This window comes from Anomaloglossus baeobatrachus, chromosome 10 (genome assembly GCF_048569485.1).
Source record: "Anomaloglossus baeobatrachus isolate aAnoBae1 chromosome 10, aAnoBae1.hap1, whole genome shotgun sequence".
NCBI classification, from domain to species: Eukaryota; Metazoa; Chordata; class Amphibia; order Anura; family Aromobatidae; genus Anomaloglossus; species Anomaloglossus baeobatrachus.
This window is the reverse complement of record NC_134362.1, coordinates 16143607-16158305: the sequence shown is the minus strand read 5'-3', so window position 1 is coordinate 16158305 and position 14699 is coordinate 16143607. Positions and strand designations below refer to the sequence as shown.

The window sequence follows — 14699 nt, the reverse complement described above, 5'->3', positions numbered from 1 at the left end:
TTATCTTTCACTGCAGCTGCATACACCACAATGACATGCATGGATGGAAAATTCCCAAGAAACAACCTAAGACAAGACAGAAGGAAGGAGAGTGTGGAGGAGCTACCCATGAGGAGTATACAGATGATCGGAAACATAGTGGTGGTATATAGAGGGGAGGTGGGAGATATAGACAATGAGAGATGGGGGGGATATAGACAAAAGGGGGATTATGTAGATTATGAGGGTGCAGAGTTCTCAAATGGTGGCGAGTGACAATGTATATAAATGATCACAGTATGACGAGAAAAGAGGGGGCTCCGAAGGGTAGGCAAAAACGACAATGAGAAAAGAAGGGGGCTCCGAGGGGGAGGCGACAATGAGAAAAGAAGGGGGCTCCGAGGGGGAGGCGACAATGAGAAAAGAAGGAGGCTCCGAGGGGGAGGCGACAATGAGAAAAGAAGGGAACTCCAAAGGGGAGGCGACAATGAGAAAAGAAGGGGGCTCCAAAGGGGAGGCGACAATGAGAAAAGAAGGGGGCTCCAAAGGGGAGGCGACAATGAGAAAAGAAGGGGGCTCCGAGGGGGAGGCGACAATGAGAAAAGGGGGCTCCGAGGGGGAGGCGACAATGAGAAAAGAAGGGGGCTCCGAGGGGGAGGCGACAATGAGAAAAGAAGGGGGCTCCAAAGGGGAGGCGACAATGAGAAAAGAAGGGGGCTCCAAAGGGGAGGCAAAAATGACAATGAGGAAAGAAGGGGGCTCCGAGGGGGAGGCGACAATGAGAAAAGAAGGGGGCTCCGAGGGGGAGGCGACAATGAGAAAAGAAGGGGGCTCCGAGGGGGAGGCGACAATGAGAAAAGAAGGGGGCTCCGAGGGGAAGGCGACAATGAGAAAAGAAGGGGGCTCCAAAGGGGAGGCGACAATGAGAAAAGAAGGGGGCTCCAAAGGGGAGGCGACAATGAGAAAAGAAGGGGGCTCCGAGGGGGAGGCGACAATGAGAAAAGAAGGGGGCTCCGAGGGGGAGGCGACAATGATTAAAGAAGGGGGCTCCAAAGGGGAGGCGACAATGAGAAAAGAAGGGGGCTCCAAAGGGGAGGCAAAAATGACAATGAGGAAAGAAGGGGGCTCCGAAGGGGAGGCAACAACGACAAGGTTAAAAGAGGGGGCTCCGAAGGGGAGGTGACAACAATGAAAAAAAAGGGGGCTCCAAAGGGGAGGCAATAACGACTGAGAAAAGGGGAGGCTCCGAAGGGGAGGCAACAACAGCACCGAGAAAAGAGGGGGCTCCAATGGGGAGGAGACAAAAAGAAAAAGGGCTCCGGAGGGTAAGACTAAGAAGAGAAGAGGGGCGCAGGAGAGGAGACAGCAAAAAGAAGAGGGGCGCAGGGTGGAGGGATGAGTGAAGCTCTTGAATGAGGAGAGGGACAGTGACATCTGCATAGACTGCGCAGGAGGCAGCGAGGAACACAGCACACAGGACCAGCCCAGCCCAGCGGCGCCCCCCGCACACACCACCCCGCAGCCCCTCACCCTGCTCCTGCTCCGGCCGCGGCTCCGCTCTGCACTCTATAGAGGAGGGGTCTCCGTGTCCCACTTCCTGTCTCTCCCGATCTGACGTCACTCGAATCACGTGATTATCCCGGTTCCTACTCCCTTCCTTCGCGCACAGGATCACGTGATTCCTGGAATGTTACATTGTATCAGCGCCGCCTGTGTGATACCTGTGTGCGGAGAAGACCGGAGGCCCCGAGCTGTGCGAGAAGAATCCCATCATCTGTGCGAGAAGAATCCCATCATCTGTGCGAGAAGAATCCCATCATCTGTGCGAGAAGAATCCCATCATCTGTGCGAGAAGAATCCCATCATCTGTGCGAGAAGAATCCCATCATCTGTGCGAGAAGAATCCCATCATCTGTGCGAGAAACCGGCCTCAGCTGAAATCACAACATACCTAACATACGTGTAATATTCTACATACATTACCGATTCCTATTCTTCAGAGCTGCACTCACTATTCTGCTGGTGCAGTCACTGTGTACATATATTACATATCCTAATTTACCCCCTATGTTATACTCCAGAGCTGCACTCACTATTCTGCTGGTGCAGTCACTGTGCACATACATTACATTACTGATCCTGAGTTACCTCCTGTATTATACTCCAGAGCTGCACTCACTATTCTGCTGGTGCAGTCACTGTGCACATACATTACATTACTGATCCTGAGTTACATCCTGTATTATACTCCAGAGCTGCACTCACTATTCTGCTGGTGCAGTCACTGTGTACATACAATACATTACTGATCCTGAGTTACCTCCTGTATTGTACTCCAGAGCTGCACTCACTATTCTGCTGGTGCAGTCACTGTGCACATACATACATTACTGATCCTGAGTTACCTCCTGTATTATACTCCAGAGCTGCACTCACTATTCTGCTGGTGCAGTCACAGTGTACATACATTACATTACAGATCCTGCGTTACCTCCTGTATTATACTCCAGAGCTGCACTCACTATTCTGCTGGTGCAGTCACTGTGTACATACATTACATTACTGATCCTGAGTTACCTCCTGCATTATACCCCAGAGCTGCACTCACTATTCTGCTAGTGCAGTCACTGTGTACATACATTACTGATCCTGCGTTACATCCTGTATTATACTACAGAGCTGCACTCCCTAGTCTGCTGGTGCAGTCACTGTGTACATACATTACTGATCCTGATTTACCCTTCTGTATTATACCCCAGAGCTGCACTCACTATTCTGCTGGTGTAGTCACAGTGTACATACATTACTGATCCTGAGTTACCTCCTGTATTATACTCCAGAGCTGAACTCACTATTCTGCTGGTGTAGTCACAGTGTACATACATATTTATGCTGGTGGTTTCCGCTGAGGCAGCTCCTTTTCTTGCAGTGACACAATGGGGGGGGGGGGGGATCCCTCTCGTTGACTCTCCGATGACCCGTCAGGTTTGGATTCTCACTCGCTTGTGATTTATCCTTACTGTATTGCCCCCACCATTATAATCTTTCCTATATCCCGTACACCCGGCTCTTTCTATCTCTGTACACTATATACATTCCTATACTGACAGCGCTGCAATGTGTTTGGCTTTTCTACCACACATTCTCTTCAATACTTTGTAGAAATGTATGTTCTCTTTATGGCTTTTTTCACACATCTGCATTAAAACACACAAATACTTCAAGGTCTGTGGTGAAGGTGCGTATATGTGTGGCCCTGTGTCATCCAGATAGCACACAGACTGCATGAACTTGTATACTTACCCATCTCCGGTGCTGCTGTTACTTCCGGGTCCGCAGTGAGTGCAGTGAATATTCATGAGGCATAATGAGGGGCCTGGAATCAACAGCAGAGGCAGAGACAGCAGCACCGGAGATGGGCAAGTATAAAAATTCTTTATATTTATCTGGTCTGTTAGACAGGTACTGTCACATGGATCACATCAGTGTGCGGTCCGTGTGACATCTGTGCTGCAGGAGAAAAACGGACATGACACCTCATGGACACATGGTCCACGTGAAAACACGGGCATGTGCTCAAACCCCTTGAATTTAATGGATCTACATATGTCCATGTGTCTGGTACATGAGAAAACTGACATCACACATCGGAAACACGGACGCGAAAAAGAGGCCTGTATTTTGTGATATCGCATTTTGCACTTTATTATATCCTCATCGCCTTGGGCTTCATAGTATTTACTCCCTACTTCTTCATTTCATCGTATGACGACCTAAACATAATTGATACCTATCTTATAATCCAGGGACTGTCTGCTTATATGATGTATTATTATTATTTATTTATAGAGCACCATTAATTCCATGGTGCTGTACATGAGAAGCAGTTACATACAGAATACATATACAAGTAACAGTAGACAGACTAGCACAGAGGGAAGAGGGCCCTGCCCTTGCGGGCTTACATTCTGTAGGATTTTGGGGAGGAGACAGTAGGTGGGGTGTAGATTGGGCAGCGGCTCCGCTCGGTGGTCAAGGGGCGGCTCCGCTCGGTGGTCGGGCGGCGGCTCCGCACGCTAGTGAAGCAGTGAGGTCATTGTAGATTGTAGGCATTTCTGAACAGGTGGGTTTTCAGGTTCCGTTTGAAGTTTGCAAGGTAGAGGATAGTCTGACGTGTTGGGGCAGCGAGTTCCAGGAGACTGGGGATGCTCGGGAGAAGTCTTGGAGTCGGTTGCTTGAGGAGCGAATGAGAGAGAAGGAGAGGAGATCTTGGGAAGACCGGAGGTGACGTGTTGGAGAGTAGCGAGAGAGGAGTTCAGAGATATACGGAGGAGACAGATTATGCACAGCTTTGTAGGTCAGTATTAGTAATTTGAATTGGATGCGGTGGAAGATGGGGAGCCAGTGGAGGGACTTGCAGAGGGGAGAAGCGGGGTGGTATTGAGGCTCTCTCAGGCTCGTTTGGGACCTTTCATCACTGATCAATTACCTGGTGTAATTCTATGGCCCAAACACACGGTTCTATTTATTTACATGCATATTTGAGGCAGCGTGCGTGCGTGTATGACTATGGTATTTAAAGGGAACCTGTCAGCAGATTTGGGGCCTATAAGCTGCGGCCACCGCCTCAAGGCAGATCACAGGACCTTAATGCCGTCAAGTGTAGCTGACGTAGGACGCGTCATGCACCCCGGCTTCAGAAGAAGGAAGACAAAGATGGCCAAAAGAGGCGGCGCCGGAGAACGAAGATGTTAGGTGAGTATTATAAAGGGATTTTTACATTCTACACAGTGGCCATGTTAGAACGCTGTATATAAGAGCCCACTGGTGGTAGCTGCAGCTTATAAGGCAAAAAACTGGTGACAGGTTCCCTTTAAGTGTCTAGCCTTTATACAGTATGCATATTGGTCTACTATATCTTATGCGGATGAAATTTTTTTGCCAATAAAAAATGATTTTTGCATTGCTACGTGTGCATCCACTTCTATATTGCCTTTTTTTTTTACACTCTGGCTGGTGGAGTCACTGTGTATACGTCATCCTACATATGGAGAATGGGATTCCAGATGTATCAGGTCAATTGACCTAACAGTTCTGCATTTTCTCCTTTACAGGTTTTTTTTTTACTCCACCATTAAAGGAGCTTCCTAGTCTTCTAGTAATTAGTTGAGTGTTGCTGCCTCATTATTCATCACTGTGATGACTGATTTGCTCATTATAAACCCTGAACACCAGGTGGCGCCATAACGTGCATCATTCTTCTCTGGATCATTTACAGATGGATACTGAATGGAGCAGAGGTACGTGGGCTTGGCCTCCGCTCCATTCATGGTGTATGACCAGGCTGGAGAAAGCAGAGTACTGTACTTGGCTGCTTCTGGCAGTCCCATAAACAATGAATAGAAACTCTTAAAATTAGCTGCAGGAAAACTGCAACAATTTTTAATTTTTTTATGATCTATACAGTGGGTGCGATACATTTTGGCAGGACAACCCCTTCACCTGAGAGTCAGTCCCTCCCCAAAGTATTCAGCTCAATATGAATTTTGCAGGACACAACTAAATCTACATAGATAAAAAAAAACCTTAGGCTATGTGCCCACGGGAGATCGCACCTGCGGATGTATCCACAGGTACGGCTGCAGGTTTCCTGCAGCTGCACGCCGGAATCCGCAGCTATTTTTAGCTGCGGGATTCCAGCGATATGGCTGCGGTAAACCTGCGGACTTTCATGCGAATTACCTGCGGACGTCCCGGCCTCTATCTCCATAGCGGGGGACCGGGATTTCCGCGGGTAATTCCGCTGGAATAATTGACATACAGTTCCGTGCGGCTGCGGGACATCCGCAACATGTTCCGCAGCCGCACTTTACGCAGCGTGGACACAGCACTCCCCATGTCCCATAGGATAACATGGGGAGTGTCTGAACATGCTAAAACCTGCGGATTTATCTGGAAAATCCAGAAAAATCCACAGGTTTTCTGCGGCAAAATCTGTAGAAACAAGCTCCTGTGGGCACATGGCCTTAGGCCCTGTGCCTGCGCTGCAGATTTTGATGCAGATTTTCAGAAATTTGCAGCAAAATCTGCATGTCCATTGTGAAGCTAGCAAAGTCTATGCAAATTCAGAAGTGCTGTGCCCATGTTGAGTATTTTTCCCCTTGCGTATTTGGTGCAGATTTCTTTTTTTCTGCACCAAATCTGCAAGGGAAAAATAAGCAACGTGGACACAGCACTTCTGAATTCTCATAGACTTTGCTAGCTTCACAATGGACATGCAGATTTTGCTGCAGATTTCTGAAAATATGCATCAAAACTACACAGCATGGGCACTGGGCCTTATAAGAAAAGGAGCAGCATGTGTAGCCTCCATTCTTCCTTCGACCCCCCTTTTCCTCAGTGAGTCGACAATCCATCTTGTTTTGACCAACATAGATTTTAGCAGTTTTTGCAAGTGAATGATTAGAGGAGTCAAAGTGGCTCATAAGTGGAGAAAGCAGCAGATCCCTTATAAAGCGCAGTAGTTTCCTTCATCGTCTGCGGTTGTGCCGTCCCTGCGTTTCTGAGCTGCGTTTACCAGTCAATGACACCAGCGATAACTTTTCACAACATATTTATTGGCAGTGGAAAATGCTTCAGTATTTTATTGAAAGAAAGCAATAAATAATACTGTGATAAAAATAGTCCAAAAAGTCCATAGACTGTACATATATTGTTACATAATCAGAAAGTACACAAACAGGATTAGAAAACAAAAATGTAACAAGGAATCCAAATTTATACATGAAAAAAAAAAAAAAAGGAAAAGACGATTTATAGAACGTCAGCTACAATAAATAATACATCATGATATCAAACAGAACAGATTCGTAGTCAAAAGTTTTGTCATTTTTTTTTTTTTCTTCTTTAAACATTATGTCCAAGGAGAGGCGGAAGGAATGGTCAGGATCACGGCCGAGGTTAGGGGGCGAAATCGGATCCACGCACAAATCGTAACATTACCTGGACGTGACGTCACCATAGGAAACAAGATCGTGGACGCCCTTACATCCCGGGCAAAGAAACCCACCCAGGGTGCAAGGGTCGCCCAAGAGGCAATCCTGCGATCTGTGCGGCCGAAGACCGCCGTCTAGCCAGAGCCGTGTCTCCATCACTTCCTTCAGGAAGAAACACAACGTGACTGAAATGGACAATGAAAAAGATAAGGCCTTTAGTATAAAACCGGCTGTAAAGTGACAACCTACAGTATCGGGCAGGAGAGGGTTAATTGGTCCTTACAGACTCCCTGGACTGATATAAAGCCCGGCCTTATATTATATAGTGTTCTTAAGGCCGAGCAGATGAGGCCAGGGAACATGGTGTCTCCTTATAAGTATTAGAAAAAAGGTCCACGTCTGTACTAGAAACAGCGCCACTCTAGTCTATAGGCCAAGCCTGGCATTGCAGCCTAGGCCGAGCCCACCACTGTGACTGAGCCTTGGTGCTTCGTCCAGGGCCACAATACACCGGGGCTGAGCTTGGTGCTACACCCGGGGCCACAATACCGGGCTGAGCATGGTGCTACACCCAGGACCGCAATACCGGGCTGAGCATGGTGCTATAACCAGGACCGCAATACCGGGCTGAACATGGTGCTACACCCAGGACCGCAATACCGGGCTGAGCATGGTGCTACACCCAGGACCGCAATACCGGGCTGAGCATGGTGCTACACCCAGGACCGCAATACCGGGCTGAGCATGGTGCTACAACCAGGACCGCAATACCGGGCTGAGCTTGATACTATGCCCAGGACCGCAATACCAGGCTGAGCTTGGTGTTACGTCCAGGGCCGCAATACCAGGCTGAGCTTGGTGTTACGTCCAGGGCCGCAATACCGGGCTGAGCTTGGTGTTACGTCCAGGGCCGCAATACCAGGCTGAGCTTGGTGTTACGTCCAGGGCCGCAATACCGGGCTGAGCTTGGTGTTACGTCCAGGGCCGCAATACCGGGCTGAGCTTGATACTAAGACCAGAGTCGCAATACCAGGCTGAGCTTGGTACTAAGCCCAGGGTCGCAATACCAGGCTGAGCTTGATACTAAGCCCAGGGTCGCAATACCAGGCTGAGCTTGGTACTATGCCCATGGCCGCAATACCAGGCTGAGCTTGGTACTATGCCCATGGCCGCAATACCAGGCTGAGCTTGGTACTATGCCCAGGGCCGCAATACCAGGCTGAGCTTGGTACTATGCCCATGGCCGCAATACCAGGCTGAGCTTGGTACTATGCCCATGGCCGCAATACCAGGCTGAGCTTGGTACTATGCCCATGGCCGCAATACCAGGCTGAGCTTGGTACTATGCCCATGGCCGCAATACCAGGCTGAGCTTGGTACTATGCCCAGGGCCGCAATACCAGGCTGAGCTTGGTACTATGCCCATGGCCGCAATACCAGGCTGAGCTTGGTACTATGCCCATGGCCGCAATACCAGGCTGAGCTTGGTACTATGCCCATGGCCGCAATACCAGGCTGAGCTTGGTACTATGCCCATGGCCGTAATACCAGGCTGAGCTTGGTACTAAGCCCAGGGTCGCAATACCAGGCTGAGCTTGGTACTATGCCCAGGGTCGCAATACCAGGCTGAGCTTGGTACTATGCCCATGGCCGCAATACCAGGCTGAGCTTGGTACTATGCCCATGGCCGCAATACCAGGCTGAGCTTGGTACTATGCCCATGGCCGCAATACCAGGCTGAGCTTGGTACTATGCCCATGGCCGTAATACCAGGCTGAGCTTGGTACTAAGCCCAGGGTCGCAATACCAGGCTGAGCTTGGTACTATGCCCAGGGTCGCAATACCAGGCTGAGCTTGGTACTATGCCCAGGGTCGCAATACCAGGCTGAGCTTGGTACTATGCCCAGGGTCGCAATACCAGGCTGAGCTTGGTACTATGCCCAGGGTCGCAATACCAGGCTGAGCTTGATACTAAGCCCAGGGTCGCAATACCAGGCTGAGCTTGGTACTATGCCCAGGGTCGCAATACCAGGCTGAGCTTGGTACTATACCCGGGGCCGCAATACCAAACTGAGCTTGGTACTATGCCCAGGGCCGCAATAACGGGCAGAGCTTGGTACTATGACCAGGGCCGCAATGCCGGGCTAAGTTTGGTGCTACGCCCAGGGCCACAATATCGGGCTTGCTACTGGGCCAAGCATGGTGCTATCCCTCTGGCTGCTACAACGGGTCTGGCCAATGGCCGCTACAATGCCAATGGCTGCTACAACGTGCCCAGCCCATGGTCGCTACGACGGGCCCAGCCACAGCCGATTGTCGACCTGTCTATCAGGTGATTGGCAACCGCTTTAAAAACAGGTGACTTGTTAAGTTTGCTGCGTGTCATCCGGTTTAAAAAGGACCTGTCCTGCCGAGAACAATAATATTCTTTTGTGCACAGAATTTTGGTACCAATGATGATTCTGTGCACATGAAAGTGCGGTCGGCCGGTCTAAAAACAGGCCAATTAAAAGGAAGATCACCCTGTATGTAGCCAATTAGCGGTCGCATTTAATAGTTGCAACATGGCTATGTAAATGCAGCTTAAGTGTAGTACCCGGCACCGCCTGTAGACGAGGGTAGCGCTGTTCCTAAAATTAATCATAACCCTTTTTCCAATCCTACCTTTGAATGTAGTTATGGCTTTTTCTGATATGACAAGACATTAAAAAAAAAAATAAATTAACGTTAAAACCGTTAACCCAACTTAAGCAAAACAAATATTCGCACTCCCCCCGACTGAGTCCGACCAGGAGAAAAATGAACCGACATGGCATAGGTAAATCATTCTAATAATTGTGGAAGGCCGGGGACACTTCACAATCTTGTACCAGAGATTTATCAACAGACTTTCTGGATGACTATACAAATACAATAAAAAACAAAAAAAACCTTGTGTGTTGTCTCATTATGAAATATACCCATAAATTACAATGCTAGAATCATTTCCAGAGCCCCCCGGTGATTAGCAGGGTCTCGCGCGGAGTTACAGTACATTCAGTAAGGAGGAGGGATAACGGCGGACAGATAGGAGGATGAACGAGGAGACGTGGAAAATGAACTACGAAAAAAAAAATGACAAAAAACGGTTAAAATTCTAAAATATTTCTCCTATCTATAATCTTTACTTGCTATTTTAAAAACTCTGTATTAAAATATCTCAAAAGTGTCTGAACAGCTTGATTTGTACGGAGAACGCGGCCGGGTCCGGAAACGTGGAATCGAGATGGATTCAGATGTTGCATATTCATCTGTAGAAGTAATGAGGGTAAACTGCCGGGGAGAGAGAAAGGGAAATTACACATCTGTGCAGAAGGACACCAATTATTGAAGAGCGTGAAAACTTATGCAACCATTTTTTTTCTATTGTATCCACTGAATCTAATGTAACAGATGAAACAGCTATCAATTAAGTTGAATACAAAGTATCTGTAGTGTTCTGTCTCCATGGTAACAGACTACAAACAAACCTGTGTAGTCAGATCCTGTAGAAACTTCTTCTGCCTCCTCTTCTACTAAATCATTAAAGGGGTTGCTGAGCTTCATAAAAATATATACATGTGGGGGCAATGATCCTTTAAAGGGAAGGTATCCTCTGAAGATGACCCATTGTTTAAGTCAGGTTTTTATTTAAAAAAAGGAGATAGGACCCTGCTTCACCTTATAGGTGCTCAGGAGAAAAACAACCGATAATAAAGAGAGAACTCCGGCACTGTACCTCAATGTAGTCAGACAAGAAAAAGGTTTCTTTTTATATGTATTTATTATTGAAGAAAAGGAATTCATGCATATGATGTCCAAAAATTAACGTTTCAACCATAATATGGTCTTCATCAAAAGGACCATCTGTGATTATCAGGCAAGGTGAGTTGTTACTAGGCGATGCGGTGCGGCAAGTACCAGGAGGAAGATACTCAAGAACATGAATCTACATAGAATCTTAGGTCTATCACTCGTTGGTATGTATACAACCGCTATACTGGTATAGCCCAATCATATATTCTACATTCAGGTATAGCCACAGTTTAATATGTAATCGTCCTGTTAGTAGGTATGATTATGCAGTAGCAGGGAAGCAGTGACTGGCCCCTTTATCCTGAACCTGTGTGATACAATTGGACCTGTTCCCTCTGCGTGGCCACACAGATGGTCCTTTTGATGAAGACCATATTATGGTTGAAACGTTACTTTTTGGACATCATATATGCATGAATTCCTTTTCTTCAATAATAAATACATATAAAAAGAAAGGTTTTTATTTAAAACCGTATTTTTTTAACTCCTTTAACACCAATCACCAGGATTTTCAAATATAACCTAAAGCCATTGCTATACTGGCACTATCAGGCTGATTCTATACATACCTGTAGTGGTCAGCTAGGATGTATAGGTGTTGAAATTTAAGAAAGTAAAGTTTATAAAATCGCCAGCTTTTTGAGTGACAGCAGCTGAGGATCAGAGAATAGCTGGTGGGGGGTTATTCATAATTATCCCCTCCCCCTTTTAGAATTAGCATAAGTATTATACAATCAATTTACCTTTTCACTAGAAGGACCTGTGCTGATGTCATACCCATGTGACCAGAAGGGGCGGGGCCTGAACCAACATTGCTGATACCAGGAAGCAACATTTTTCTGTTGGCTCAGGCCTCAACCCTTCTGGTCACATGGGTATGACATCAGCACAGGTCCTTCAAGTCACAAAGTAAAACGATTCTATAATAGAATTAGCATAAATAACAGGGGTCAGAAATAATTATGAATACCCACCACCCCAATATCAGCTGATTGGCAGCTGCTGTCATTCAAAAAGCTGCTTATTTTACAAACTTCACTTGCTTGTGCTTCAAAACCTATACATCCTAGCTGACCACTAAAGGTATGTATAGAATCAGCCTGATAGTGCTAGTATAGCACTGTATGTATAGCGTCAGCCTGATAGTGCTAGTATAGCACTGTATGTATAGCGTCAGCCTGATAGTGCCAGTATAGCACTGTATGTATAGACTCAGCCTGATAGTGCCAGTATAGCACTGTATGTATAGAATCAGCCTGATAGTGCCAGTATAGCACTGTATGTATAGACGCAGCCTGATAGCACCAGTATAGCACTGTATGTATAGAATCAGCCTGATAGCCGCAGTATAGCACTGTATGTATAGAATCAGCCTGATAGTTCCAGTATAGCACTGTATGTATAGAATCAGCCTGATAGCACCAGTATAGCACTGTATGTATAGAATCAGCCTGATAGCGGCAGTATAGCACTGTATGTATAGAATCAGCCTGATAATGCCAGTATAGCACTGTATATATAGAATCAGCCTGATAGCGCCAGTATAGCACTGTAGGTATAGAATCAGCCTGATAGCCGCAGTATAGCACTGTATGTATAGAATCAGCTTGATAGTTCCAGTATAGCACTGTATGTATAGAATCAGCCTGATAGCACCAGTATAGCACTGTATGTATAGAATCAGCCTGATAGCGGCAGTATAGCACTGTATGTATAGAATCAGCCTGATAATGCCAGTATAGCACTGTATATATAGAATCAGCCTGATAGCGCCAGTATAGCACTGTAGGTATAGAATCAGCCTGATAGTGCCAGTATAGCACTGTATGTATAGAATCAGCCTGATAGTGCCAGTATAGCACTGTATGTATAGAATCAGCCTGATAGTTCCAGTATAGCACTGTATGTATAGAATCAGCCTGATAGCACCAGTATAGCACTGTATGTATAGAATCAGCCTGATAGTGCCAGTATAGCACTGTATGTATAGAATCAGCCTGATAGTGCCAGTATAGCACTGTATGTATAGAATCAGCCTGATAGTGCCAGTATAGCACTGTATGTATAGACTCAGTCTGATAATGCCAGTATAGCACTGTATGTATAGACTCAGCCTGATAGTGCCAGTATAGCACTGTATGTATAGAATCAGCCTGATAGTGCCAGTATAGCACTGTATGTATAGAATCAGCCTGATAGTGCCAGTATAGCACTGTATGTATAGAATCAGTCTGATAATGCCAGTATAGCACTGTATGTATAGACTCAGCCTGATAGTGCCAGTATAGCACTGTATGTATAGAATCAGCCTGATAGTGCCAGTATAGCACTGTATGTATAGAATCAGCCTGATAGTGCCAGTATAGCACTGTATGTATAGACTCAGCCTGATAGTGCCAGTATAGCACTGTATGTATAGACTCAGCCTGATAGTGCCAGTATAGCACTGGCTTTAGGTTATATAGGAAAATCCTGGTGATTGATGCGCTTTAATAAGCACACTGAAGCGATCAGCGCACCAACGTGGAGTTTCCTCATAAATTATTGCGCATTTGTGCACCCAAATGGTCAAGCGACCAATCACGAGTGGTAGAAGATGTCGATATATTCTTGGCAACTTTTCGTTCAGGCTCGTAGATAAGGATCCCGACCAGGACATGCTAATAGGACATATAGAAATAAGGAGTCCTGTAGGAGGTTGACAACAGCCCAGAAGTACAAGTGTCATTTGTAAACGGAGGGAACAAAGGAAAAACGACCAACAAGCACACACGGCATCCTAAGGATTGGATGGGCTGATGTCCAAAACTAAATTTAAATTTGCATATATATATACATGCATTACAGTATAATATATATATATATATATATATATATATATTATATATATATACTGTATATATGTACATAAATACATATATTTCTTTCTTTCCTTAAGAAACCAAAGTAGAGACCTTGAACCATCACCATGAGAATATGGGGGATCTAACAGGATTTGTGAGCAGCGGTAGCTGAGGCGTTTTACCGGGTGACCCCAATGTGGACGGCACTTACCGACAGACACCGTTAGCAGGAGTATGTCCTAATTGTGGCTGAATCCAGTCTTTGTATTCCAGACACATTGCCTATTAATAACCGTAAGAGACGTGCAATAAAAACAAAACAAAAAAACACGACATGCAGTTAGTGTAACGTTAAACATGTGAGGAACGTTCAGATATTAAACCAAGCGGACACAAAGCTCCCGAAATAAGGGGAGCAGCGATTACTCACCATAACAATAGGGCCTCACCTAATAGGGATATATATATTTTATATCTATTTTTTTTTAATTCATTTATATATATATTTCAGCCTGTAGCTGTACCCCCATAATAAAAAAATATAAATGTTACCAAGTGTCCGAACGCTCTTAAAAATGCTGTCTATGTGATGGGGTACTCTTGAGTCCGCCATAACGAGGGGTCTCTGTTCTAAATCCCCTTTATGATGTCCATATGTCCTACTGACGCTCTTGTTGCAATCACCATAGAGAACCACATAGACAAGTCATTTTGAAACCCCTAGATCACTTTTCCCCAGCCTATGGCTTGCCAGCGGTTATAAAAAAAATCCACCTGTCACTACATGCTGGGACTTGTAGTTCTATTAGAAGAGAAACACCATTGCTGACTTTGATGCCCTCCCTATAAGAGGAGCGGGGAGGGCAGACAATGTGCTAGCCTTTCACTAGTGCCATTTTTGCTTCCGGTACTTGATACCTGATCCTACAGCGTCGCCTTCCACCTACGTAATCCCTTTCAGGTTAAGGTTAAGCAAACATGGGAGTCGGTTAAGAAAACCAGGAACACGATAAGGGGTTATGGAGGAACCATGCACCAACCAAGCACA

General features: G+C 46.1%; 2 protein-coding genes across 16 annotated transcripts in view; both read right to left on the bottom strand.

Annotated features, from left to right (window-relative positions):
- The window catches only part of CTTN (cortactin), a 59153-nt gene extending 57545 nt beyond the window's left edge, over nt 1–1608 (bottom strand). For both annotated transcript variants that reach the window (XM_075326566.1, XM_075326567.1), the window contains exon 1: nt 1510–1608. The gene's annotated coding sequence lies outside the window, so the exon portion shown is untranslated. The remainder of the gene's footprint in view (nt 1–1509) is intronic.
- A 7103-nt stretch (nt 1609–8711) lies between these two features.
- Nucleotides 8712–14699, bottom strand: part of PPFIA1 (PPFI scaffold protein A1) — a 77772-nt gene continuing 71784 nt past the window's right edge. For 8 of the 14 annotated variants that reach the window (XM_075325777.1, XM_075325779.1, XM_075325787.1 and 5 more), the window contains 2 exons: nt 13863–13933; nt 8713–10286 (listed from right to left, as the gene is read on the bottom strand). In XM_075325777.1, the coding sequence (XP_075181892.1) occupies nt 13875–13933 (59 nt within the window). In that variant the 3' untranslated portion in view covers nt 8713–10286; nt 13863–13874. Of the gene's footprint in view, nt 10287–13862; nt 13934–14699 lie in introns of all 14 variants that reach the window. The other 6 variants (XM_075325775.1, XM_075325776.1, XM_075325780.1 and 3 more) reach the window with 3 other exon arrangements.